We start from the raw sequence: 26,643 nt of genomic DNA on the forward strand, positions 1-26,643 counted from the left end.
AGCTGTTGATGACACACTTGCACTGCTTGTTTTGGTATCAGCAGTTCCTGGCGATTCCATTTCATGTGCTGTTAATAAGTTATTTTACTCCTGTAGGGTCTGTTGTTTGAAGCTCTGACTCTTTGATGCAAAACTCTTTTGAAAAGAGTAACGAGGCAACTACAAATGTCACCTCAAAAGCAGTGTTTTCATGGCTCTGAGCACTGAAGTGTGACTCGATGAACATCAGGCATTGCAGAAATAAACTGCATGCTTTTGAAGTTGTTTTTTTGTTTTTTTTTTCTATTTTTTTCCTCTCTCCCCTGGAAAACTCTGCTTTAACAGAAATCTGCTGTGGAGTATTACTGCAGGACCTTATGCTGAACTGAATCCAGGGTCAGTCCCTCCTGCTTCTGGTAACATTACCTTTTCCATTTTGTTGATAATTGAATATGTCTTGGAAGAAACTTTAAATACTGCCCATGATGCTTGAGGTTTTGTGTCCGTTCAGTACTCATCTCAGTTCTATAAAGGGTGAGTATTGTCAAAAGCTGAAGAGGTGTGAGTGGGTCTCAGGCTTGCCTAGTATCCATCCTTAATGCTTGCAGCAAACCAAGGGAAAATGGAAGGAAACAGCAACAAAATGGGAGCTCTAAACCCAAATACCCTGCTTTGGTACTGTTTTCGCAACTCTGGTAGAACCAGCTGTCCCGATGTTCTCCAAAGCAAAGGCGGGGAGGTGCTGCCTCCTGCAGACCTCGTCGGGCACTGGGCTAAGGCACTGGCTGGGACTGAGCAGCCCCTTTCTCTGGAAGAGCTGCAGAGCTGGGGGCAGCTCGGTGAGCATCTGCTTGTTCTTGTCTTTCCTGAGGACAGGGTGGTGAGGAAGAGGAGGGCCAAATTCAGCAAGCGGCTGTTTTCTTCTTGAAAACTGCCAACGGTGAGCTAGTAACTACACTTGTTCTAGAGCACCAACATTAAAAGATGGTAACACTCAGTTAAGGGAGGTAGCAGCTTGGCAAGGCACTCTTAGGCTGTGATAGCTGCAGAGGTGGGCTCTGCGCCTTGGGGGCTGCGGGGCTGAGGCGGGATGGTGGGTCAAAGCAGGAATTGGCAGTGCCATGGGCCGTGTGTGCACACATGGCAGCAGCTGCTTTCCTAGCACGGGTGGAGAGAAGGGGCTTACCTGCAGCCCAGCACCAGCCAGGAATGATTCACGCACAGGCTGCCAATTCTGGCTGCCTTATCTGTCTTGTATTGTGTTGCTTGTCTTGGATAGATAATGGTGAGGAAGAAATGCTGTCCTGTGTTCTGGGGTTTATGTAATAAAATTGCAGAGAGCGCAGTTGCGCTTAGATGATGGATTTAGGGGATGTTTTGAAATCTTTATTTGCAGTATGAAAATAAGGTTGTTTAATTCTTCTTACTGAGAGAAAGCTCAAGTTAGGATATGAGCTTCTGAATAGAGATCTGGGTCTGTGGCTCATGTCATTGACTTAATTTTTCAGTTTGGGAAAGTGAGTTAATCTCGGTCTCATCTGCTTTGTCTTGAGACTGCAGATGACATCTGTGTGCAGTCTTGGCTACTGTGAGGATTAGGTAGCAGTCTGGACAGCCCTAACAGGGTCAGTTCCTAACTATTTCTGTGATAGGAAAAAAGCAAATCTGCCCTCAGGAAAATGGAGTGATCCATGCAAACAGTCTTTGTATCATACCTCCGTCTCATTAATATTCAGAAGAAATGGAGGACATTAAGATGAGTCCAGAAATCAGTTTTATTAAAATAAACTCTCCCTACAACGCTGTGGTAGTAAGTCCAATTTTCTTTGTTTTGCATCACTGGGCAGGTGAGTTACTGAATTTCTAACAATGGGAATTAATTGAGATGTTTAACAGGGTTCCCCTGGAGCCTCTCGCAGCCATTGTCCTGACACGTGTATAAGCTGCATAGTATATGTTTTTACTTTGCCAAATGTTGCACCAGCAATACAGTAATTGCTCTGTGCTCGGGGGCACTGCTGGTTGATGGTCGGCTCCTGTGAGCCACTGGCTGAACAGGAATACTGCAAAGACTCCTTGGTGCCTGCTGGTTTTAAAGGAAACAGTGCAGGTCTATCGTGATTGAGAATCAATGCCCTCTGTGCTGTGTTGATCCTAGTAACACAGTTCTTTCTGCATATCTCTTTATTTATCAAAAAGAATGCTAGGATTCAGTCTTCTCTTGTCATCTTTTCTGGTAAAAACTTTATCCTGTGTTCAAACTGTTTAAAAAAAATAATAATTAGAATGATCCTCTTCTGTTAGGAGAGCATTCATGTGTATGTCAAATGGAGGAACATACTCTTTTAAAGGATTAACTAGAATGGCTTTGTAGCAGAGGCACCAGTATTTATTAAAAAGCAGTTCTGAGGAGGTGTGCTGGGAACGCGTTCACTGTAATGCCATTGAGACTGCATCGGGACAGACACTCGTGGTTATGCTGCAAAATATGAAATTCTTAATAGCCCATTAACCCTGGAGCCTAATTACAACTGCTGAAGGACAACCCTGTTAAAAGGCTTCAGCACAGGGTGAGGTACCAAACAGCTCTGCCAGAAGCGTTTGTCCACTGGAGCTCTACCTCCTCCGCCCATCCTGGGCGTCCCTTTGTCTGCAGCTGCAGAGTGTCGCCAGGATGCAGGTACCAGCACCAGCTGGGGCGCGAGGATGCTTTAGCTGTAGTTAGCTGCAGAGACATTCTTCTTGCTGGGCATCTGATGCGCCATCTTTAGAGCACAAAATCTTTCATATGTGTCTGATGGTGGTAGGAAAATACTCCCCTTGTCTTTGTTTTATAGTAGTGTTGTTTTTTAGATAAGAGAGAGTCTATAAAAAAAAGTTTATTTTATTGTCTTGAAGGCAGTGTTCTGAATGTGGCAAAATAATAAATACCCTGGTGAAAAAAAATCTCAGTGTGACTTGGTGAGCTTTTATTTATTACAGAAATTTATAAGCCAAATTAACTTTGATAAAAATAACTTTTCTGTAATGTATTTCTCTCTGTTTTTAAAAGCTAGCATAAAGGTGGCAGTGCTGGTTAGCTACATTTTAAACACTGTCAGTGTTTAAAAATTATTTACTCTAGGGACCCTGTGAACAATTTAAATCCAAACTGCACATATTTGTGCTTTATATACACTATGTAATTAGGAAAGGAGAAAGGGAAAATTTCTTAACCATCTTTATGGATGATCTGAGCCTGAAGATTGGGCTGGTGGTGTCTAACTGACTATGCATTATCTACACTTGAATTTTGCCTGACTTTGTACAGATCACGATATACTTCTGAGGGTATTAGGTTTGGGAGAAGAATCTAATTTGAAGCATTTTGCCTTTTTCTGAGGCAGTGAAGCAACTCAAAGCAAGTATTTTGCAGATGAAGACAGAAATGGCTAGAGTTTTCCTATGTCTGGGGGGTCAAAATACTTGTGAGCATCCAGCCAGCTTGGCCAGCTTTTAAGAGAAATAGCCTGTTGCTGTAGAAAGGAGTGCGTCTTGGATAGGGTTTTATTGTGAGGTTGTTGAATAACGTTAGCGGGGTCCCCCTCAGGTGCTGCTTGGCATTGTGTGGAGCAGATGGAAAGGCGGATGAGGTAGGTTGTAGGAGGTGGAGAATTAGTGACAAGTATTACTGCAGAAATGCATTTAATTCCACTAGATGCTCAGTGTTTGTTTTTGTGATTGACTGATCCCTGTAATCTTCCTGATTAAGGACTGCGATGCCTCTGGTAGCGTCATCCAGATGGGTGTCGAGTCAGAGACTGAGCACCGTGTACAAGGTACGATACAGCACAGCTTGGACGTAGTCTTTTGTTGTGGCTTATCTATATGGTAAGTAATACATGGTAGTATAATATAGGCTACCTATAGTGAGCATTGGTACAAAGGTAAACACCAAACTGTGGAGAAAATGTGGTCTTGGCCAATCTGGGACTGGGGTCTACATTATACACGTAAAATCATGAGATCTGCCATGTTCGTGTGTACTGACAGGGCACCCTGAGGGGAGCCTGGTTGCCTCCTGGCTTCAGTGGAACTGAGCTGGAAGGGCAGAGAGGGCAGAGGCAAGTGTCTAGTGGCTGAGACTGTAGGGAATGAATGGGAATTTGGCTCTGAGTGGTTCTTGGCATAAATATAGGGTAAGATTTGAAATAATGCTTCCATGTTGTGAATTTTGGAATGTGGGGGATGCTGTATCTTGTGTTCCAAAATCTCTTCTGTTGCAAAGCTGAGGGTCAGCTTGTCTTCACTGTCCGTAAGGGTGCAATGGCTCTTGGTACTGGTCTTCCCACAGCAACAGTTGAATTGAAGCATTGGATGCTAACTTGAAGTTCTTGAACAGTCTCAGTCAGCTAAAAATGGAGAAAACACAAATTCCTTCTGAATTAGTCTGTAGTGAAGCAATCATAACTTGCTCGATAGGCTGTATATTCTCCTGCTCTTTCTCAGGACAGTTATTTGCAGTCTAGTTTTGCTCACTTAGAGAGTTTGATGAACTATAAAAAGATGTTTGTCCAATTCATCATCATTTAAATGCCTTCTCTTGACTTAGATGTCAGTTTTACTTAGGAATACTTAATTTGATAACCTGAGAATTAGTTCAGCCAATTTCGAAATGAGAATTCCTATCACTGTGTTTTTTTGCCTGTTGACCCTCTAACAATAAGGAAGCCTCTTTTGGAGATACTCAGCTATACGCTTCCTTTGAAAAACAACAGCAAAACCCGTTTCTTAGTAAATATGCTCTTACTCCTTTGTAACATACACTGAAAGGTAGCAGAGCCCTTGGAATGAATACCTGCTGCAGAACTAAGTTCCCTGGCCGTGGAAAAGTGAAAAGGCAGCAACAGAAAAATGGCCTGATAAAGAGTTGCCTTTATTAACTGAACACCCTCTGTCAGCCAGCAGAAAATATTTTTCATTTGGTGGTCTTCTGAAGTGAATACCTAGGGAAGGCATCAGTCTGTTTAAACAGAACTTTATTATGCCAATTTGTTATTTTACCATCAACCCTCCAGAATGTGACAGGAATCTGTTATCTGAATGAGCCATGATGCTGAGTGCGGAGTTAAATTTATCTCAATTAAAGTTAGTATTCTCTGTTACAAGAACATCACAAAAATAAACTTTCTCAATCGATAGAAAGAATTTTGCTTTACATTCAGCGTGATGGTTGGATTCCAGCTCACCAGGGGCATTGTGTGTGGAGTTTTTTCAACCTTTCCAGGCCCCACTTTACCCATCAGTAAAATCAGTATTTTTTTACTGCTGTCAGTATTTTAAGATAAGATTTTTCTTGGCAAAATACTGTGATACTTGCGTGGGTTACTCTTTTTAAAGTGCAGATTATTAATGCATGTGAAAACAGGTAAGCTTATTAGATGCTACACCATTGGAATACCATGTCTGTGGTTCCACCTGTAATGAACCAAAACACTAGTGGAGTGTAGGAGCAGTCAGTCTTCTGTGACTTTACAAGCTGCATTGCAAAACCTCCGTCTGAATGCATTTCATGTGCATCCAAAAGCTGTGCAGAGGAGAAACTCCAGAAGTCACCTCTCATCACTCCTCTTCTGCTGCGGATTCAGCTGGGTCAGTTGCACGCCTGGTCCTGGGGTGTTTTGACAGCGTGGCCTCGGTGCGAGCATCCTCCCTCCCAGAGCTGGGGAGCTGGTGCTCCTTAGGGGGCTTCATCCAAGTTTCCCAGCAAACAGACGTGAAGCTGCAGAGTTTTGTGTGTAGGAAGGATAGAAGCTCCTGAAAGAGGTGCCTTTTTTTTTTCCTGGTACTTTCCTGCTCCTAATTAGAAACTACAATTTATCTTAAGAGTTCTTTACAAGACAGAAGGCTCTTAAATGTATTCTACCGGGTTCAGCAGAATACCCTGCTCGTCTACCTAATGGCTGCTGTCCCGCTGCACCCAGAAGCGCACGCCTTCCCCTTCCTCCCAAAGGATGCTTGCCTCCTCTGCATCAGTATTGCAGGGGAGAATGCTTGAGCTTCCTCCCCTACTAGGCAGATGTCTGTTATAATGAAATGTAAAAAAAAGGAGGGGGGGGATATAATGTTACGGCTTGATTTGACAGGACCTCCTGCTGTTGCAGCTGCCAGTGCCAGCCATGGAATAGATTAATCTGTATTCCAACACACCGCAGCTGAAGTCAAGATCGATCTAATTAGGGTGTTTTAAACACTACTTGCATTCTGAAGTCTTCGTGCCTGTCTGGAGAGGGAAGGGCTTCCGAGAGCCCGAGGTGATCCTGATCTAAGCAGGACTGTGGTGCAGCTGGGTGAGCACAAGCGATATGACCTGCCTAGAACCAGGGATGTGGCTGGCACGGTGCGCTGCGCTGCAGCGTCGGCATTGTGGAGAGTAGTGGTACGTGCAGGTGAGGCAGCCGATGGGGCAGAAAACAGCATTATCTGCTAATAACAAAGAAGCCTCTGTCTTCCCATATCCGCGAATTTGTGAGATTTTGGGATGTTTATATGAAAAAAGTTGTTCTTTATGCATACTAGCTGCCAGCTGATAACCATTATCCCTTTAAAGGAATCTTTGGTGGTGCTGACTGTGGCTCATTTTGGTGTTTGCTTTTCAAAGGAAACCTATTTAGTCGTTCTTAGAAATGGGGGCTAGGCAGCAACTTCTGCCTCTGGCCTTGTCTGTTGCCCTCCCTGAAGATGATGCTTTTTGTGCAGGTGATGTGGACTTTGGCTGAGCGTTGGCTGGATTATTGAGAAGTTCCCAAGATATTCAGAGGCAGGCAGGCTGCCTGAGGTGTCGCCTGAGGGCGATGTGCAGCTTGTGGCCTCTTCTCTGTCAGCTGAGATCAAAGCTGGGCAGCTGCAGGTTTTGCTTTCTGAGGACTAGGAACAGCACCAGCTACTAATCATTTTCCGAAGAAGATCTGACCCTGAGCAAATACTGTGATTATGGACTTTTAAAATTTTGCATATGTGAGATAGATGTTGGTGTAGTCCGTGGGAAAACGGTGAGACCCTCACATCCACAGAAACCTTCACTCTCAGGTTAACACCTCTCACTTCTGATTGCTTGTGTAAATGCTTTAATCCACTGAATAATGGATTCAGCCACTTATCCTATAGCACTTCTCTTACCCAAGGTTTGCCCTGATTTTGGCTGGTGTCCTTGCACATGGATGTTTGTGTTTATTGGGCCAGGAGTTGTGTTATGGCATAATTGTGACTTGGGGGGGGGCACGAAACACACTAGTGCATTTTTTTTTTCAGGAAGCTGATTTAAAAAAAAAGGTTTAGATAGTTCAGAAATATTTCTGTAAAATATTTTTTGTACATCTCGACCAGGCAACTAAATATTTCCTGGATTTTCTGGAGTGATAAGTTGAAAGAATAACCTCATTCTTAAAAAACCTGTGTCAGCTATTTCTCAGTAGTTTCAAAGATTTTATTGATAAAATGGATAAATATCTGCATATAAGCACTAAAGCAAGAATGATGGCTAAAATACATTTCCTAGTAAAGGAATATTGAAAAAAAAGCAATGAAGATATATCATTGGTGAGAATATTACTGCTAAAATACTGTGTCAACACTTCTAAACACTTCCAAAAAAAGAAGGTTTGGGAAAAAATAGTGTGAAATACAGAATGCTGGCTTCTTTCTAAAACAGCAGAGCATCTGTTGGGATATATGTGGAAAAAAAAAAGTCTTCATTTTGTTGTGGGTTTTTTCACCTTAAAAAAATAGAATCTTGCAAGGACTTTGGAGGCTTTTACAATATTTTTTAATGTAGACACTTGACTTGGTGTCGCTTTTTGTGGAATAACTGTTTCTCTGCAGTGAGAGCGTGCACTGACATACCAAGAGCCATCCTTCACCCCCATGTTATCCTGTCGAAATGACAGAGCAGCCACACGGTGCTGGCCACCCGATAAACCTGTTATCTCCCCTGCTCCTCCTGCCAGCAGCTCTCCCAATCTCTTTGGTACATGAAAAATTGACACCACCTCAGGCACAAATCTGTTTCTAAGGAAGCTACATTTATAAGTAGCTAATGAAATGGGGTGTGTGCGTGCGTGTGTACAGGCTCTTCTGTTTGCTGCCCTTATGTAGTGTGCAGATAATCTGTGCTGCAGAGAGGGCAGACACAACTTCGACAAGCGGCTTGTATGGCTTTGCCTTTCCGCAGAAGCGTAAGCTGGCAGTTTAGTGCGGAAGCTCCCTGCAAACACGTCGGTGTCGCTTGTTCTTTGTACGCTGGTGCAATCGATCAAGGCTTCTCATGGCTCCAGGCTAGGCAGCACCATGGAAATGCATGTTAAAATGGTTTGATGGCATTAAGATGATGATCCCTTTCCTCTGCACATTACATTTTCCTCTCTGAAAGTAACAAATCTTGGCGCCCTGCCTCCTCTCCCCACCACTGTGGGTGAGGAAATGTTTATGGCTGTTATTTTTCATCAGTCTTAATCAGCAAGATTATGGTGAGGACATCCTGGAGAAGTTACAGTTTTGAATATATTGAGATATCAAAAACATAAGGTCTGTGTTTAATGCAGACCTGTAGGCAGGAAGCAATAGCAAATGATTTGGCAAGGGAGAGAAACTCATGCCTCTCTCATTTGCTTTGCACCTTTGTGCTTGGTTTTATTTCCCCATATTAAAACCATATACTCTTTGATACTGCCAACATAATTTCTGGTGTCGGCATACATTTTGCAAATGATTTGCATCTCTGCATCTCCTGTGATCCCAGGGGTGCAGAATTGCAGTGTGTGGCCGTACTGCTTCCCTTTCACAAGAAAAGGAAGGCAGATGCCTTCCCTGGGCTCCTTCTCTCGCCTCACACTGGCTCCCAGGGGTGAGTTGGTTCTGCCGCCCTGGAAAATGTTCATGGGCAAAATGAGGAAGAGCCAGAGCATGAGAGTTCTAACTTGAAGAGCTTGACTCAAAATGTTTCAAACCCAGTATGTTTTTATATATATAGATATAGATATATATAGTATATAAATTACACATAAAACTAATTAATCCTTCTGAAGAAACAAGGACACAGAGAAGCACTTGCTTTTGTACTTTGCTGAAGTCTGGTACAGCCGAATATTAGCGGCTAAAGAAGTGTAAGACACCCTACATGAAAAAGTGTGCTTTTGAAGAAGATCGTGTTGCTTTCTGTCCCTCAAGGAGCAAAGAGCTCAAGGCCCTGTTCTGAAACACTGTGGTTTTGAACACCACTTGAACCTGGTGCTTTGTGCACCGTGTTGGTGAGGGACGGCGTACGGGGGGGTGCTGGGAAGCGCGCTCAGGAGGAGCTTCTGAACGGTGTGTGAGGCACAGAAGCAGCAATGCCACGTGGCCCTTTGATACCTCCTTTTGTGGCCCCCCACCAAGGCGCATCCGTGTTCCTGCAGAAGGCCTCAGAACTCAGTCCTGCTCCTCAGGAGGAGACCAGCATTGCTGTGGGTTCGAGGCACTTGGTTCAGTCACCTTTCAGAATGAAACTGTGGTTGGACATTAACACAGATGTCTCTTGTGTGCTTGCAGCATTGACTTTTCACTTGGCTCCAAGGTTTGTGCTGTAAAATATGACCCCCAAGTGCAATTGATAAGACCGTAGAACACGTTTATTTGGTCGTTTCTGTTTTGTTGTGGCACATTCGTATTCATTCCATGGGATTTTCTGTAAATAAAAGTGGTTTGTTTGAGGATTTTTTCCTCTCGCTAATACCAGTTAAGACTCTGCAGGAGCTGCACACTGGCACAGTTATTCCTTTCGCAAGCTCTCCTGTTTCAATAACCGTCCCCTCTTTGGTAACTTAAGGGTCATTTGAGTGACAGTGCTGGCTTTGGCCAGGATTCCTTTTAGCCCCAAGGGAGGAGGCAGCATGGTGTGCCTTTAGCTGTGATGGAGGTTGCCAAAAAGAGAGTGTGTGCTGCTAGGCAGGCGCGCCAGCCTGGGGAGGTAACCTGGAGCAGAATTTGTGCTTTATGTAAGGTGCTTTTTTCAGGTCACCGAGGAAAAGCAGGATCAGTATAGCAGGAGTAGTGCAGCAGAGCCAGAGGAGACCTTGCTAGCTGGGCTGTGATGGGTGAGGAGCTGTCTCTGCTCCCTGCAAACATGGCTTGCTGCTCTCGCTGCTGCTCTGCCACCTCTCACCGGTGATGGGAAGGAACCAGGGTTCCGCTTATCAACAGCTACACGCAGGAGTGCTAGTAGTAAATTTAATGGCATGTTACAGAGAAAATAAGCTCCTGTTCCTGATCTCAGCATGCAGTTTTTATTTTGTATCTCTAGAACATGTCTGTTCCATCCTGGCCTCCCTTCTGCGAAACCTGAGAGGGCAGCAGAGGACACGGTTGCTGAATAAATTCACAGAGAATGACAGTGAGAAGGTGAGTGCTGAATATGTGTCTGCAGTCTCTGGGCTACCAGGCTGGGAGGATACTTGATAACGGCAGGGGGCCTGTGTACACTCACTAAGTTACTGAAAAGCCGTCACTATACCTGCCTATAGAGACTTGTACCCTCACAGGCCATCGTTCTCTCATTCATGTTGTTATCTACGAACTGGAGAACTGGAAATGCCTTTGGTGCTTGGCCTCCCACATCACATGTGCTCTTGTTTTCTGGTGCTTTTGCACATGGCAGTAGTGATTCTCAGTCCTGGGTTGTGTCTCTCTGCTGAAGCGTGATCATGTAACACATTATGTGGTATTACATTGTGCTAGCTCTGTGAGACCAGGGCAGTGTGGAAAGGTGCCAGTTTTTCTAGTGAAGCTCTCTTGCAGAGAGTTTAGGAATTGCTATAGTACACATCTAACATTCCCCATTCCTGTCCTAGAATGTGTCACTTTAGTGGTGTTTACTCTGGGAAGTTCTTTCCAAAATATTTACATGGTGGTGGATAGATCAAACAGCTGCAAAACAGAAACAGCAGCTTTTGCAAACCAGTAATCCCAAGGGATTTGTAAATTCTGCCACTGGGGAAATACTGATTCCTTAGTATTCCTCATTAGTGTGTTTTAAAGGTATTTTTCATAACCTGTTCTACCAATTGCAGAAAATTTCCCATTACTGGATAGGTTTTCAATTGCCTAATACAGTTCAGAGGAGAGCGGGAGAGCCCTAATATGTCTGATACATTTAAAATAAGCTTAGCTGCATACAGCATAGATGGAAAGGTCTGTTGAGGAAGCCAGGAGAACTGGAGAACCACAGCACAGGAGAACGAGTGGCCTAGGGACACGTGTCTATTTGCTACCTTTTAGCTGGAGCCGACAAGACCATATTGTGATGCGGGATTACATTCAAATGCCTGCAGACTCCGCGTGCTTATCCGACCAACACTTGTACCATCCTTCTGTAATGTAGTCCTTCCTGTGAGTGACAGAATTGCCTGTTACTTTGTGAAGACTGCAGCTGGGAGGAAAACAACATAGCATGAAGGATTAAAGATGATTGCATTGTTCTTTTTTCTTGCTTAGGTCTCTCTCTTCTGCCCTTGCAGGTTGATAGGCTGATGGAATTGTATTTTAAGTACCTGGATGCAATGCAGGCAGCCGATAAGAAGATTGATGGAGAGAAACATGTATGTATTGCTTAAGTTTTGCCAGCTCACGTCTATAATACCTCTGCACAGGCATGTCGTCTGCACAGAGCTTCTGGCTCAGCCAGGTCACTCTTCTGAGCCATGCCCTCATACATGTGCTGTTACCTCTTAATTCTTGTTGCCCTGCTCTCCAGCTTTCAGTTAACCTCAGATAAAATGGGCTGAGAACTTCTTTACAGCAAGTGCTTTTGGCCTTTTCTTAGGGCGAATTTTACTAGGAGGGCTGTGCTTCAATTTGCCTTCACTTTTACTTGGCTGCAATCTTGCTTGGTTTGGCAGATGGAGAGTAAGTGAAATGCAGAGAGACAATTACATGATAATGTGCGAGGCCTCCTACCCTGGTCTTTAGAGTTCTGATCAGCTGCGAGAAAGCGTCTATTTTGATTAGTTAGATGAGGCTGCAGCCAAAGGCTGGTGTGCTCTCTGCACACCAGCAGTGAATCGTTTGAATGACATGAGCCTTGGTACCACACAGCACTTTCTTGGAACTGAAGCTGGAACAGACTTTTTGAAAGAGAGCGAGCTGTTGGAGTCAGGAAGCAGCTTGCAGAGCTGTTAGCGAGCTTGGCCAGCTTCCCACAAGATTATCTGTATCGGCACTGAAGAGGGTGTGAGATTGATTAGCGCTGACGGAGAGTAATCACTGCAGCCGCTGTCCCTGCACGCGGGTGAGCTCAGCGTGCCACGGGCTGCAGCCCCCTGCCAGGCTCCGACAAACAGCTGTCTGCCCACGGCCAAGGCCACTTCTCTGGGCACTGGCAAACATTCCGAGGGCATCAGAGCTCAGCAGCGCTGCTGCTGCTCAAAAAGGCATGGGGGTGAGTGATGAATGGAGTTGCTTTTGCTGCCAGCATTCAGGCTCCATATGGACAGCTGCAGCTTCACAAATGAACAGTGGCCTGAAGAAAAACAGCCTTTACCCTTTCCTGCTATCCTTCCATGCTCCATTCATCCTCCTTGGAACAGAGCAAGAAATTATTTATTCTTTACATTTCAGTGTTGGTGTGTGGGTTTTAGAACTCAAAAAACAGAATGCATTTTTCTGGCTGAAGTCTTGTGGCGTATGGGCAGCTGCTATACAGAGCCCTTAAATGCAACATGCAGATCTAGTTTATGTGCCCTTTATCCAAAAAGATCCTGAAGCAGTCTGCAAATGTTAACACCTATAGGAAACAGCCAGCACAAAGCAGGGGTAAAGGGAATTTGAGTGTGAAGAAGTTTGTGTAGAAGCTCTTTCATTAATAATATTAACCTGCTCGTGTTTATAGATGCACAAGAGAAGAGAAATCAAAGAACCTCAGGTTTTCCTCCTGGATCCAGAAGGCCACTATGCTTTTGCCCCACAGCAGGGCTCTGTAGTCTAGAATGGCTAGAATAAGTGGATCCCTATTCTTCACTCCTATTAAAGCTAATAATAGGATTTGGCAGAAACGTCTTACATGTGCAATATATTGGGCACAACGTGTATGAAATAACGATGCTGAGGTTCATGCCTAGCTTGGAACACCCTTGGATTTATCATTTGCTTTGTTTGGTAGTGTCCTCAAATGGTCAGTGGGACATAGTCTGCTGAGATCTGAAGTGGCTCAAGAGTTTTCCCCACGCAGAAGTAGGCAAAAGCCATCATTCTGTCTGTCGAATCACAGCATTGTCTAGCTGTGACAGGATTTATGGAGCACTTTAATGTTTCTAGTTGTGGCACATGAATCATTGAAGTGGATGGTATGAACACTTGGTCCTTTAGAAACTGTGCTATGTCACCTGGGGACTTTTGACCTTCTCTTGCAGTAGAGGACATAGTATGCCAAAAATCTGGTATACAGATCCTCACTTTTCTCCCTGCCCCAAAGAAAAAATGATACCTGATGAGATTTTACAGGTTCAGCCTATACTGATGAGAACGAGATCCAAGTCAGATGGACAGAGTATCCTAGTGTAAGTCTTGCATTACAAGAAGTGAAAACCTATTCACACAAGGAATGGCTGAGTGTATCATACCTGATGTTTTATCTTTAGTAGTGCAGCTGGCATAAGAAGCTCCTACTCTTGCAGTTCTCTTCCTTTTTCTTTCTTTTATCTTGGCTTATTTTAGCGATCTGGTTTGTAGCCCAGCTCTTCAGCCTGTGGCAGTGAAGGTGTGGGAATAGTTGAGGGTAGAAGGGAGGGGAGGAATTTCTGAAGCCAGCTGTTTCTGAGAAGGAATGGTTGTAATGAAACTGCACCCTTAATCTGGACAGTGAAACAGGATGAGGTCCGCTGAGTCCCTTCTCAGTGTTACCCACGTGTCTGCTTCTGCGGAATCTATTTGGAAGTGATCAGAGGTGATAACTTAGTGATTACCCTAATTGCCATGTGAAACCCAGGAGCAAAGTCCATGTGAGCATTTGTCTCCAACACCTGATGCCTGTCTTAGCACTTTTCTCAGAGTTTTTAGTTAATGAAACCTAGAAAATATCTTGTCCCCGTCTCAAATTCTTTAATTCTTTCTGTAGGAAATGGTGCAAAATCCTATGGCTTTTAACTCCCTCTAAAATGAGGTATAATTACAGGCGGCAGCTATAGCCTTAGTGATCTCTAAAGATGATAGGAAAAGACAGGAGATGGTTTAATATTTTTATAGTTCCGCAGAAAATTATACTCAGCAGGTTTATTCGATAAAATATTCTCACCAGACACTTTGTGCTATAATGACTTACAAATTACATGCTAATTGTGCTACAGTTAAGTCATTCCATCCTTGAAAGGGAGAGGTGGAACTCCTAGCATGAGAGCAATGCCCACAGATTGGGATAACTGAAATAGGAATTTGTATTAGCCCAACATTTCAGTTCGGTTTAGAAAGGCTGAACTGCCTGGAGTTGTAGTGAGGGCAGGATGTAGTGTCCTGGCAGGGGCTGTGCTAGTGCAAGTGAAAAGAACACAACTGTGTTCACAGGAGGGTGTGCGCGTTCTGGAGCGTGGCTGAATTTGCACTGTCTGTACTGCGAGCTTTTCCAGCAAACGGCCAGCAAACTGAAGTGAGCTTTGAACTTTGATGCTGAGACTGGTGGGTCTTTTTAGATGACTGCCCTAACATGGTTCCCATTTCTTGCTGCTGAAGTTGAGCTCATGCTTTTGCAGGAGCTGCTGCTCTGTTTCTCCTGACCTGGAAGTGATGGTATGCTTTGTAGCAATCGCAATGAGCTTTTCAGCTCTTGCAGACTGGTGGCTCAATTTACAGAAATTCAAGTGTGTTTCCACTTCTAAGGCAGAAATGAAGAAAGTCCTTCCCATGGCAGAGGGCTCTGGTGGTTTCTTGTGTGGTTCTGAGGGCTTCTTGGTCACCTTGGTGTGACCTGGATACCTGCCTGCTCTCCTGGCTGCAGTAGAGTCCATGACCTGACGAGGGGTCAGTCCTAACTGTTCTGTGTTTCAAGGAAAACGGTGGTCAGTCTGCTGAAGACACTATGGGGTCCGCAGCCTCTGCATGTGAAAGAGGCTCCTGGGGAAATTGTTGTCATAGCTGTGAGCTGAAAGCATATGGTCCTAGGCAGTCCTTGTTATGATGGCGTGACTTCACCCGAGGCTTCTGCTTGCTCCTCTCCTGTTGCAAGTGTCGATTCCTGTCTCTTGCATATCCTTTTTGACCGAGGGCTTAGCGATGACCTTGATTTTACTATTAGCCTGTGGTCTGAAAGCACCTCCTGAGCATGGCTTGCATCACTTACCCCTCCCCAGCAATACAGACAGAAAGTAGTAAGGGGAGAGAATCTATACTTGGTGTAGGAGACAAGAGGTGTCTTTCTGCATGGGCACTGGGAGCCTTCCTGTCTCTGATGATCTGGAGCGGCCTCGCTATCCCACCTGGTGAGGAAGTAAAACCAGGATCCTCATGGTGTTCTTTGTTCTCGATCAGCGCCCGTCCCTTCTGCGCTGCCCAGCCTTGCTGTGTGTGCTGGGGAAGGTGAATGGTAGGTAAGGAAGGAGGAGGTTGCGGAGAATCTTTTGGGCCCTACTCCAGTGACTATGTGGAGCAGATGTGATCTTTTGTGTAGCATTGGCAGATCCATTGTGTCTTTAGGGTTTGAGCCTCTACTTGACACCTCGAGGCCTGTCAGTCCTGCCTCATTAGTGTGAGAGAAGCTCATTTTAGCTTCACAGAAGCCCATCTTATTGCTGTCTTCTCCCATCAGCAAGGGGCATCTCAGTACATATTGTTGGCAGATTAGAAATGGCATCTGAGTGCTCATTTGGAGGTTAGCAACTTGACAGCTTTGAAAGAGAGACAAAGTGGAAAGGTGGCTATTTGGTACTGTACTGGGAGGCAGATTAGCATTTAAAGGGTGGTTGTGGTTTAAAATAAAAAAGACTGTGAAAAGGCACCCTAAAACTGTACTTGTCTTCTAATTCATATCTGCTTAATTTACTGGCACAAAATAATCTTGCTTCTCTGTCTAGAGGGGCTGTTGTAACTGCTGCCTTCTCTGTGTAATCAAGACAGCAGTTGCCTGGATTCGGCTCCTGTGATCACCGTGCTTGGATCAGAATACAGAACAGACACGGTCTTTGTTTCCTGCTCTGGAGATTCAAAATCCTGGCCTGTTGATGTTTTTCTGTTCAGGAATTTAGCACTGTTGAGAAGAGTAGCCAGTAAGCATGTGTGCGGTGAGGAGGGTAAGCAGTAGTTCAGGAATTGTCGTCCTTCTGGAATGTTTTTTTTTGATATTTCAGTTAATGGCTTCCAATCTCTTGCTAGCCAGAGTCAACATTGTTTAGCTTTAGAGACCAGATTTGATCAGATTCAAGCAATTTGGCGTGGATGTAGGGTGAGGAAAGTCACTCCTTGCACAAAAATTGGATTTTTCTTTTTGCTGTCAAGAGCTGTCAACTTGCCCCCAAGTTTTGCCCAGTCATGTCTGTGCCCATGATTTTGAGAAACTGGAGTAAATTAGTTGTGCAAATGCTGGAGTATACAGGATCTGATGCTAAAGCATCCTGGAGTGTAGCCAAAACAGTTGACTTTATGGCACTGGTAACTAGGTATTGTTTTTTAAACTTCACTTGTTCTTTCACTGGCAAACTAGATTTCTAGGAGGAAAGAAAAAGTATTTCATTATGTATGTTTTCCTCTCACTTTTGGCATGCAGTGGTAAATAGCTGTACTTCTAAGTCACTTAATCAGATTTCTGTACGATGACCATCCACTGTACTCTCTCCAGTGAGAAGTGCACAGGGTTAATTTTCCTTCTTGAGCCTAAAAGATTCTACCTATAATCAGATGCGAGGACTTGGCTTGACAAAACAGGAAAATTTGGTAGCCTAAATCAGCTTTGGTGCTGGTGACATTGCGTGTGTTTGCCTGGAGCCTGTGCACCCCGAGGAAGCACTTCTTGTTGAGCATTACAGGTACAGTGCTCTCACTGGTGATGGCTCTAATGAGAAAATATTGCTCCACTGGTGTGTGCCCACCTGCCAGCCGGCTGCATAATAAATCACACAAGCTGCAGCGAGCTAGCAGGGTCTGACAAGCTGCTTCCTTTATTTAAGAGCAAAACCAAAAAACAAACCCCAAAATGCAAAAGGTCACACATGACATCAGTTATTTTGGCCTGTCAGTCTCCATGAAAATGGATGGCGGGTTTAGCCGTTGGATGTGGCCGGCCTTTCTTGGGAGAAAACTGCTCTGAGCTTATTGCCGGGCTCCTTTTGCCAGTGTTTTGAAGATGCTCTGTCTGAACAAGATGAATGGAATGGCCTCTTGTGTTCTGCCTTTGGCCTCTGTTTGGGCAGGTCTTGCTAGTGAAACACCGTATGTGCAGAGGAAGAACGAACTGTCGGCATTCCCGGGGAAGCCAGTGGTCTTCTGCTAACAGACCCTGGCTAGGGTTTGGCCCTGTCAGTATCGCTAACAAATGAAGCTGGAAGAGCAAGGCTGGGCATGGTAAAGCTGTACTTGTGCAGAATGTTTGGACCTGGTTTCTCATTCATCAGTCGATAATGAAGTTGGAAGCCTGATAGGTCTTTGAATCTGCTGGAGTCATGTTCTGCACTGCTTAACAGCACCCTCAAATGGCCAGTAAAAGAGCAGTTTTTTTGTTCCATTTTGACAAAGAACTTATAAATAATAGATACACTGGTTTGTTCCATATTCACAGTCTCTAATCACTCAATTTAGAAATGTAATTTGTGTGTTTAAATTAAAATTTTAATTTGCAGATGGACACACTTCACAACCAGCAAAGGCAAAACCTTGTTCAAAACTGAATGAAATGTTTTGTGAATTTAAATGAATTATTAAAAGTACTTCTTTGGCGAGAAATATATGTATGTTAATGTTTTGGGGAACAAAGCGTTTCTTAAGAAATTGCAGATATCACCAACATTTTGCCACTGCTAATGGGAAGTACTTTGAGAGACAATCATCATACCTTTTCTTTGTGTTGCTTTACAGGACATGGTGCGTCGGGGAGAGATAATAGACGATGACATGGAAGATGAATTCTATCTCCGTCGCCTGGATGCTGGTCTCTTTGTTCTACAGCTCATTTGTTACATCATGGCAGAGATCTGTAATGCCAATGTTCCCCAGGTAAAGCTATATACAAGGTTGTCAGATCATCTGTGTTTCTATCCATGATACAGACAAGACTCTAAATCCTTATAAATACTTCCTCGTTGAATAATCTTCTCTCTAATTCCCTTTTTTTGGAGGAAACCTCCTGCTTATTGCACTTGTATCCATACAGCTTCAAGTTATAGAAGTTAGGAGGGCATTAGTGGGTACAGAAGCTGATCATTGTCACTGAATTCATACAGTCTGCCATAAGTGAGGTCACAGTTTGAAATGGAAAGGCCCTATGTATGCCACTACTGAGAGAGTAGTGGAAGGGGACATTCTCTCAGAAGCTCTCACGAAGGCAGACTACAGCAGGTGACTTTTCTTGATCTGTGCAAAATACTGCATCTCTGCTGGTGTGAATACACTGGGGTTTGTGAATATGTTCTGTGGTTACTTGTATCTGTGCCACATGCCTTCCTGAATGTTCTGAGTAGGTGTTCTGGGACTGTGGACTAGCAAGGCTAGTTGGGTTTTGTGGTGATGAGGGTTTCTGCTCTTCCCTCAAAGTGGGAGAAAGTGGGGCTGTGCATGGTTTTGTGTTGTATTGAAGATTATTTTCTTCTCTTTCCTATCCCCTATCAGATTCGTCAGAGAGTCCATCAGATTCTGAACATGAGAGGCAGCTCCATTAAAATTGTTCGACACATCCTAAAGGGTGAGTTGAGATATTCCTATGCGTGTGCCTCCTCTCTACCAGGGACAGCTCGGTCATCACTTTGTAGGATGAGTGTTCACATGTAACTCTCCTTGACTTCATGAGCATCTTCAGGCAGCAGTTGAGTAGTGTTCTGAGATTTGGGCAGGGCTAGAATCACCCTGATAAGAGGCATGTTTTACCTTGGAGTTAGGACACTTGCTGTTGTCTGCTGTTGTGGAACAGCACACCACTTCATGCTGCCATCAGCTACAGACTGGCTGGAACTCACTGCTGACATTAACGCTAGAGTAAATATTTAAGGGAAGTGTGTATGCATGCTAGAGGGAAGAATAGTGGAGTCTCATCTTTCATTAACATGGCCCTGCACTTTACCATCTGCACCATATTAGTATCCGTGGTGTATTTGTCTTGTTCTTAGTGTCAGATTAATATGGATTATAGCATTAAAGTATCCTCTGTAGCTTTAAAATGTAGCTGTTGTGATTTGCAATCCCAGTTTTAAAGTACTGCTTGTTATTTTTAATGCTTATGTTGAATTAGAGCAATGCTTATTTGAGCTGTGGCCCTCATCTGTAGCCTGCTGTCCTTCAGCAGAAGCAGCCAATTGATCTGGGGAAGAAGAGGACAGGGCTCAGACTCTCTCCACAGCCCCCTCCGAGCTGTGAGGCTTAGCTAGAACAGCTGGTAATCTGCTGCCCACAGGAGGTGCCTCCTTATTTAAAAGAGGATTGTGTGGGATGTGTCTGCTCCCGAGGGGCTGTGTTGTTTTTGGTGAGGGGTGAGGAGTCTTTCCTTCTCTTCTGGAGAGAAAGGAAGGTTGGCAGCATCTCCAGGAGTACTGGGCTGTGGGTTGTGTTGTTTCGATGTCTCTGCTTTCTTTGGGAATAACAAATGGTGTTCTCCTGGCCTTTTCTTCCCCGCCCTCAACACTGGCAGGTAAAGGCAGCGTTTTTCTTGCAGGTCCTGTTGGTTTTCTCCCTTCCCATATGCAGGAAAGAAGGGGATCAGAAGGATGGCTGGTGTGACGAAATTAAGAGTGATTTTCTGACAGTGTGAGATTACCTGCAGCTATAGGCAATCTCTTTGGCCCTTGTCCTTTGCCAGCAAGTGCAAGTTTATGCCTGGTGATGAACAGGGAGGACTGGATAGGATGTCTTTTCTGCTTTTAATTATGATACTTGACAATTCCTGCCTCCAAACTGTCCGTTTCCAACTTGGAGCATGGCACACATCTGCTTTCGGATTCACATGCTTGACCTAGGCCATGGGTGCCCATGGGATTTGTCTGCACACCTTGCTGTATTTACACACCTCACGTTCATGTCTTTGGTTTGTTGATTTACATACTAAGCTGAATTGGAGGGCAGCTGCATTAAAATTTCATCTTATTCTTTCTTTCACAGACAGTGACTTGCATTGTGAAACTTTTTCAGTGGTTTTATCATGTCTTGCAAGCTACGGATTGTACAGCAGGCTCGGTACTCTCAGCGGTAATGCGTTCTCTGCCTGGCTTGTTAATAATACAGGTGATGGATACAGTATTTGGGGCTCTGTCTTCAGCTCTCCCCAACTCTTATGCTTGCCAGTTTTAGAGACTTTTGCCATCACAGTTGTCAATGACCTTAGAAATAAATTTGTTGGTGGGCCCTTGTGAACTACTGCAGTGGGGCCCAGAAGATTCCTGGCAGATAGGAGCAGCACCAAGCTTATCTGCAGTCTGTGCTGATGAAATTTAAGTTTCTCGGTAGTTGCCCACCTATGTCCAAATATGTTGTCAGTGTAGATTCACCAACTTTTAACAGAAGTGACACCACGGACAAGCACCTGCCTCTCAAGAGGAGTTGGTTCATTGAACACAGCTTGCCTGTTGGAGTAGTTTGGTTGCAGACCCCAGAAGCATGCCTCCTGGGGGGCCAGCGGGGGATTTCCAAAATTTAATTGGTGTCTGAACTGTAGGACTCTATCCCAAATGACTGAGAGGTCGGGAGCCTTAAGCCTTGGCTGAAGTGTTTCCAGGCCACTTTCTAACTTGCTCTCAGGACAGATGAGGGCTGGTTTATTTTTACTTTTCGTTCAGTGTTTTGCTCTTGTTCAGTTTTTATTTTCTATTTTTGCATACTAATTAGATGCTTGGTTTTTAGTTTGATTTTTATGGCCTACATATTCTCCATGTTTCTCTGGCAACCTGACAGCTGATGGATCCCTTGGGGTTGCTCAGAATTACTTATGATGCAAGCGAGGAAGCAAGACTGTTTTCTTATGGTAGGGCTTTTGAGGGGGAGGATTGGGCAGGGAATAACTGAAGGTTCATTAAATGCATTTCTGCAGGCTGACCAGTCCTGCCACAGTTCCCTTTTCTTGAAGATCAAGCATTAGTTGCAATGGGACAGTTACCTTATCCTTTGGAAAAAAGTGACTGAACAATGTGTGGCTTGGCTGGGGGTTGATTTTGGGACGGAGACTCGTCTTCATGACAGCAAGTAGTGTCTATATCTTGGGGCAGTTCTTGGTCTCCGTCTCTCTCATCGGGAATGGAGCGAGGCACAGACCTCCCTAAAGAGCGATCCTCGGCCTTGGAACGGGAAAGCACACCGTTCCTTACAGACCCGGAGAGACCAGCCTTTGGTACCTGCTCCCTTTGAGGAGCTGCTCTCAGAGGAGCCCTGCAGGAACTGAGGTGCAGAGGTCCCTTCCCAGAAGCACTGAGTTGTGATACCTGGTTAAACACCTGGTTTCATTGAAGGTAGTGGGCACATCACGGAGCCAGGAAGGTGGAATGCCTATTGAATGTTATAAAACAAACCTGTTAGCATGGGTAATCAAAAAGAAAAGGTAGGTATGTTATGAGGACTGTGCTAAATTTGGCCTGTGGTCCCTCAGTATGTGCAGGCTTTATAGCTTCCAATATCCATTACAAGCTTCAATATTTCCCTATTGATTTTTACTGTTCTGTAACCATTGTATTTTGTCTAATGAAGCAGAAACCAATCTTAGGTCCTTTCCCTTTGTGTAGCTACAGCAGTGTGTAAGCTCTGTTTAACTGTTGGCAGGGGGAGCTTACATCTGATTTTTTTTTTTTTTTGCTGTCTCACTGAAGTCATGGCATTTTAAATAAAAAAGTAAATACATAAAACCTCAGTGGGAGATTTTTTTTTTTTTTTGAGCCTGGTTTTGGGGGTTTTATCTGGTCGGTTCAAATTAATATTAGCAACTGTTGGTAACCCAGTAAACAGTCTGCCTTGGGAGTCACTGGGATTTTAGTCTTACGAAGCCTAAATATTTAGAAGAAAAAATGCTGAGCTTTTGGACAAGATTAGAGGAATTTGTGGCTTGCTTTTGTCTGAGTGATCTCACTGGGACAATAGAAGGGCTGTGTCATTAGTGGCGCTTGGCAGTTTCCCTGCTAGAGTTGTATGTTCAAGTACTTGAGCAGTCCTTAAAGCTAAAACTGGAGCTGGGCCACAAGCCCACTGCCTGCGGTGCGGATGCTTCGAGCGCAGAGCTCTGCCTGCAGCCAGGGCCGACCCGGGCTGCCCCAGCGCTGTGCCAGGCTCAGAGACCACGTCCGTCCCTCACGTGGGTATCCTGAGCTGTCAAGAGGTAGCGGCAGGCAAGGAAGCGTTGCCCTTGGGCTGCAATAAACACAGGCAATTGCAGTTGCTGCATCTGTTTCAGAGGCACTTACTCTGACAAAGCACAGAAAGAGCTCGTTGGGGACAGAGCCTGCTCCTTCACGAGCTCCCCGTGGAGGCACAGCTGCTGACGGAAAGCTCCGGTACTGCCTGAAGGGGACAGGAGAACCTGAGCTGAACGCTGGCCTTAGCTGTCGCTTTATTCTGGGAAGGTAACCCCGTCTCTGCCGCAGTGGGGTTTATCTCCTGCCAGAAGCGGGTGGCAGGTTTTGATCCCCAGCTGCTGTGGCGCAGCCTTTTGCTACAGCGTGCAAACCACAGCTGAGCTGACACCAGGCTGCTGGGGCCTTGCCCTTATGCAATTAGCCAATACGTAGGTAGCTACAACGAATCTACTAGCTTGCTGCTGTCTTCATTAAGTGCGATGGAGAGTTTCCCCTCCATCTGAGGGAAGAGTGCCCTGTGCTGGTCCCCCTTCTCCAGGATGGCGAGGAGGTCAGGTTCACTTGCAGCAAACCTCAGTGTTACCTGCCTGCTCTTGTTACGGGTACTGTAGCAGTTTATAAATATTAAAAGGATTTATCCCAGAGGCCCTGGCAAAGAACTCTGCTTCTTGTACATGGAGAGAGAGTGCACGCAGGAGGGAAGACTCCCACATCAGCTAACTTCTCCCTGTCCTCACTCTTTTCAGTGCTCTTATAATAAAGGCTTTGATGGAGCTCAAAAGCATGTAGCAGGGCTGAACGTATAAATATTAAAGCAAACTTTCTACAGCAACTTACCATTCAGATGCTGAATACAAGCTGTTCTATTTGTTTAGGAAGAAGGGAAGGAATGCGAGAAGGTGGAGGCTGGAAAACACTGTCTAACCAGGCAGTCTGCTCCTGATCTACTAAGATTTGTTCAGCTCCCTGCTTTCGCAGCTCAAAACCTGCTTTTCATTTTTTCTTTTTAAACCATCTTTGAATATGCAGGTTCTGGTGGCTGGAAGGAGGGAGCTGGTACGGGAATGAGAGCTGCCAGCTTTAAATGAATGTCAGGAAGGAGAGCTGCAGAGGAAATTTTTGGTTCCATGGTGTTTGGCTGTGTACATGGATGGGCAAGACCTTGGTCAGGGTCTAGTATCCTCTGCCTGAAGACAGGGAGTTTCTTTAGTAGTTGAATCTGAACTGGTGTGTTTTCTTCCATATGGGTTAAAAGCACTTGTAGATTGGGGAATTGGTCTCCACTTGACAAAAAATCCTCATTCGGGATGCTTGGACAACAGACAGGTGAAACCCAGGGTTAGCAATGTTTAACAGTTGTGTAACACCCCCTGCCTGACCTTCCCTGATGATACTCAGCGTTAAAAGGCACCTGGAAAGCCAGCATTGTCCAGGACTGTTTGCATTTCTTGGGCTGAAAGAGGCCAGTGATGTGACTGTCTGGTTCAAACAGCTGCCAGCGCGCTGCTCCTTTGGGATAACAGAGGAGTTGGAAGGAGCGCCTGGACAGTCACCTTTCTGAATGGTTAGACACCAGGGAATGGGTACTGCCTCTGGGTGCTAGTGTCTGCCTGGGCTTGCTGAGCTGCTTAGTGATGAGAGCAGGATGTTCCTGCTACGGTCTCTGTTTGCTACAAAAGCTTTTAATGAGGGGTCAGTAGATGTTTATTATGCAAAGCTTTAACCCTGGGGACGGGGAGAAAAACCATCAATGCTCCTTGCATAAATTCTCATTCAGTTGTTTGCAGTGGACGCAGATTTAGATTCTGCTGTGGTATCTGCAAGAGAAGTTGCCCATCGTTCATTAGTGTCTCACTCAAAGCCTGTTGTCTGTCTGCTTTCTCCCCTACAGAGTACGCGGAGAACATCGGGGATGGGAAGAACCAGGAGTTTCGGGAGAGTGAGCAGAAGCGGATCCTGGATCTGCTGGAGAATTTCTGAGGGCTCGGGGGCCAAAATCTGTGTGCCCACAAGGATGCGACATCTGGTTCTCTCTCCTTCTGCTGCCCTCCTCCAGCCTTGATTGCACGATAAAAGTGACGTTTCTATGAAACTGCTTCTAAATGGGATTTTGGAGATATTAAAGATAGTTTGCTTTTTTTTTAATTTCTTGTTTGTTATTTAAGTAGTTTGCTGTGAGTGGGATTGCAGCTGCATACCTTGCAGTAGGGCAGCCATAAGTCAAACTGCAGTGATCAGTGTGAAACAATACAACGGTGTATGTGTTAGAGGGAGGGTAAAGAGGAAGCCCAGATAACTTGCAGACAATCTCTTGAGCTATTCCAGCCTGATACATTAATGAAAATGTACAACCCATTGTACAGACATAAGCTGGAGAGGATGAGGCGGCGGTATGTGTCCAGTTCAACTGTTCTTCAGTGGCAGAGGGTAACCAGGGATCAAGCACATTAGCCGTTCCTGCTAAATCTTCCCAAAGGTGAGTCAGAATTGAAGGCAAGTTTTGGCACAGGCCAGTCAGCCGTCAGCCTTCCTGAAGGGGATGTTGGAGTGAGTCTGTCCAGGTTATACTCAAAACTAAGAGGGAGGGTAAATAATCAGTGAAATGCCCAAATGCAGTTGGCTTCCTTTCGCAGTTGGCTTTAGGTCTTGGCTGTGCTTGTTCTGTAGAAAATCACTATTCTAATTCTTGAACTGGGAGGCTGGCTTTTTATAGCAGCAATAAGCTCACCAATAGAAGAGGGAAAACCCCACTCCTGCAGCCTTTTGCCGGTGCGCTGTGGGAGCTGCAGAAAGACCAAGTGATTTGCCTCTGACCGACTGACTGATTGCAGTGGAACAGACTGCAGCTCATTTTTCCGTTACCCTTCTGCGCTTGCAGTGTAATTTCAGATGTCAGTGTGCCAAACCCCACCGCTTCGCCGAGCAGTGACTCCCAACTGGGACAAGAAGTAGCTGAGAATATTTTCCCGCATCCTCTTTTCTTCTGCTAAAGTTAATGACTGCCATCACAAAACATCGCGGCTCCAGCAAGCTGGGCCTTGCCTAATTTAGAGAGATTTGCATGCTGGCAGCATTCATTTTTTATCTCCAAGAAAAATGCATTGTCAGGGAAGCTTAAAGGCTTCCTTCAATCATGACTGCGTAGGCACTGCTGACCTGGGTGCTATCAAACACTGTTATTCAGGGGATCAACATGGAAGTCGTGGTTCCGGCAGCCACAAAAAGCTGCAAAAATACATTTTTGGTGCAGAACTTGTTTGAATTCCTCATTTCTTTCTTCTGTCTTCAACCCGCTTCCTTAAAGGTTTCCTCCTTTATCTTTCAGATGTATTTAGTTTTTTGCTTGAGTGTGGGAATTGTTCCCTTTCCACACCACAGGCAGTGGATTTGTGGCCAAAGCTGGTCTCTGGTTTTCCTCCTGGAAGATGGTCTGTTGTTCCCTGTCTCACAGTATGCTTGTGTTTGAAAAGCTGAGGAGAAAGGGAGGGCGTGAGGGAGGAGGTTTGAGGCAGAACTGAAAGGGGACTTAATGAATGTGAAACAGCTTTGACTGAAAAGTAGGGGCCGCGTATCTGGGAGGGGATAAAGGGCAGGGAGGATCTTGACAATAGGACTATAAACTGCCTGAGTACAAGGTAAGTTTTTTAGATCTAAATGTACCATCTTTAATCTGGTTTTACTGTGCTCGCCGCACGTGTGTATGTGCGATCCTTTCAGTGCGCAGTTAGTGACCTGGTGCGGGTGTGCGGGGCACGATCGCTGCTCTGAGTTGGCTCCTCTCGATGGGGAAGACCTCCAGAGGCGCCTGACAGGAGTGAAACCCCTCTCCTGTGTTGCTGCTTCAGCTGGAGTTTTGCTTTCAGAAAGTAAATGTCTCCTCCTTTACCATTTCCATTCTAGATGCATTAGCTGGGTTACTAAATATGGAGACTGGGCTGAAAATCATTCCCTGCTTTAATGGCTGGCCGGCTCGCTTTCTGGGAGCGGTGCTGCTGGAGGGAGCTCAGGCTGCTCATAATGAATGTTCCTCTTGTATAAGACAGCTTTTCTTTGATTGTTTTTTTCCCTTTTGTAATTTGTTAGCTCTTCAAAGCGCTTCACCAAATCCTTTAAGTCTCTGGATAGTTCACTGAAAGAATTGGTATTGAAGCAGTGGTGATTTAACGTGGTGTGTACCCTGTGATTACGTGGGGTACTGCTG

At 45.0% G+C, this 26,643-nt stretch overlaps 1 protein-coding gene across 2 annotated transcripts in view; it reads left to right on the forward strand.

Moving 5' to 3' along the window:
• CTNNBL1 (catenin, beta like 1) overlaps positions 1 to 24,580 on the forward strand; it is a 56,324-nt gene extending 31,744 nt beyond the window's left edge. Inside the window, exons 12-16 of one of the 2 annotated variants that reach the window (XM_010569364.1) lie at positions 10,295 to 10,392; positions 11,508 to 11,588; positions 18,040 to 18,177; positions 18,790 to 18,862; positions 24,334 to 24,580. In XM_010569364.1, coding sequence (XP_010567666.1) covers positions 10,295 to 10,392; positions 11,508 to 11,588; positions 18,040 to 18,177; positions 18,790 to 18,862; positions 24,334 to 24,422 — 479 coding nt within the window. In that variant the 3' untranslated portion in view covers positions 24,423 to 24,580. The remainder of the gene's footprint in view (positions 1 to 10,294; positions 10,393 to 11,507; positions 11,589 to 18,039; positions 18,178 to 18,789; positions 18,863 to 24,333) is intronic. The other variant, XM_010569363.1, reaches the window with a different exon arrangement.
• The last annotated feature ends 2,063 nt before the right edge of the window (positions 24,581 to 26,643 follow it).

This window comes from Haliaeetus leucocephalus, unplaced genomic scaffold (genome assembly GCF_000737465.1).
Source record: "Haliaeetus leucocephalus isolate CR32 unplaced genomic scaffold, Haliaeetus_leucocephalus-4.0 Scaffold273, whole genome shotgun sequence".
Lineage (NCBI taxonomy): Eukaryota > Metazoa > Chordata > Aves > Accipitriformes > Accipitridae > Haliaeetus > Haliaeetus leucocephalus.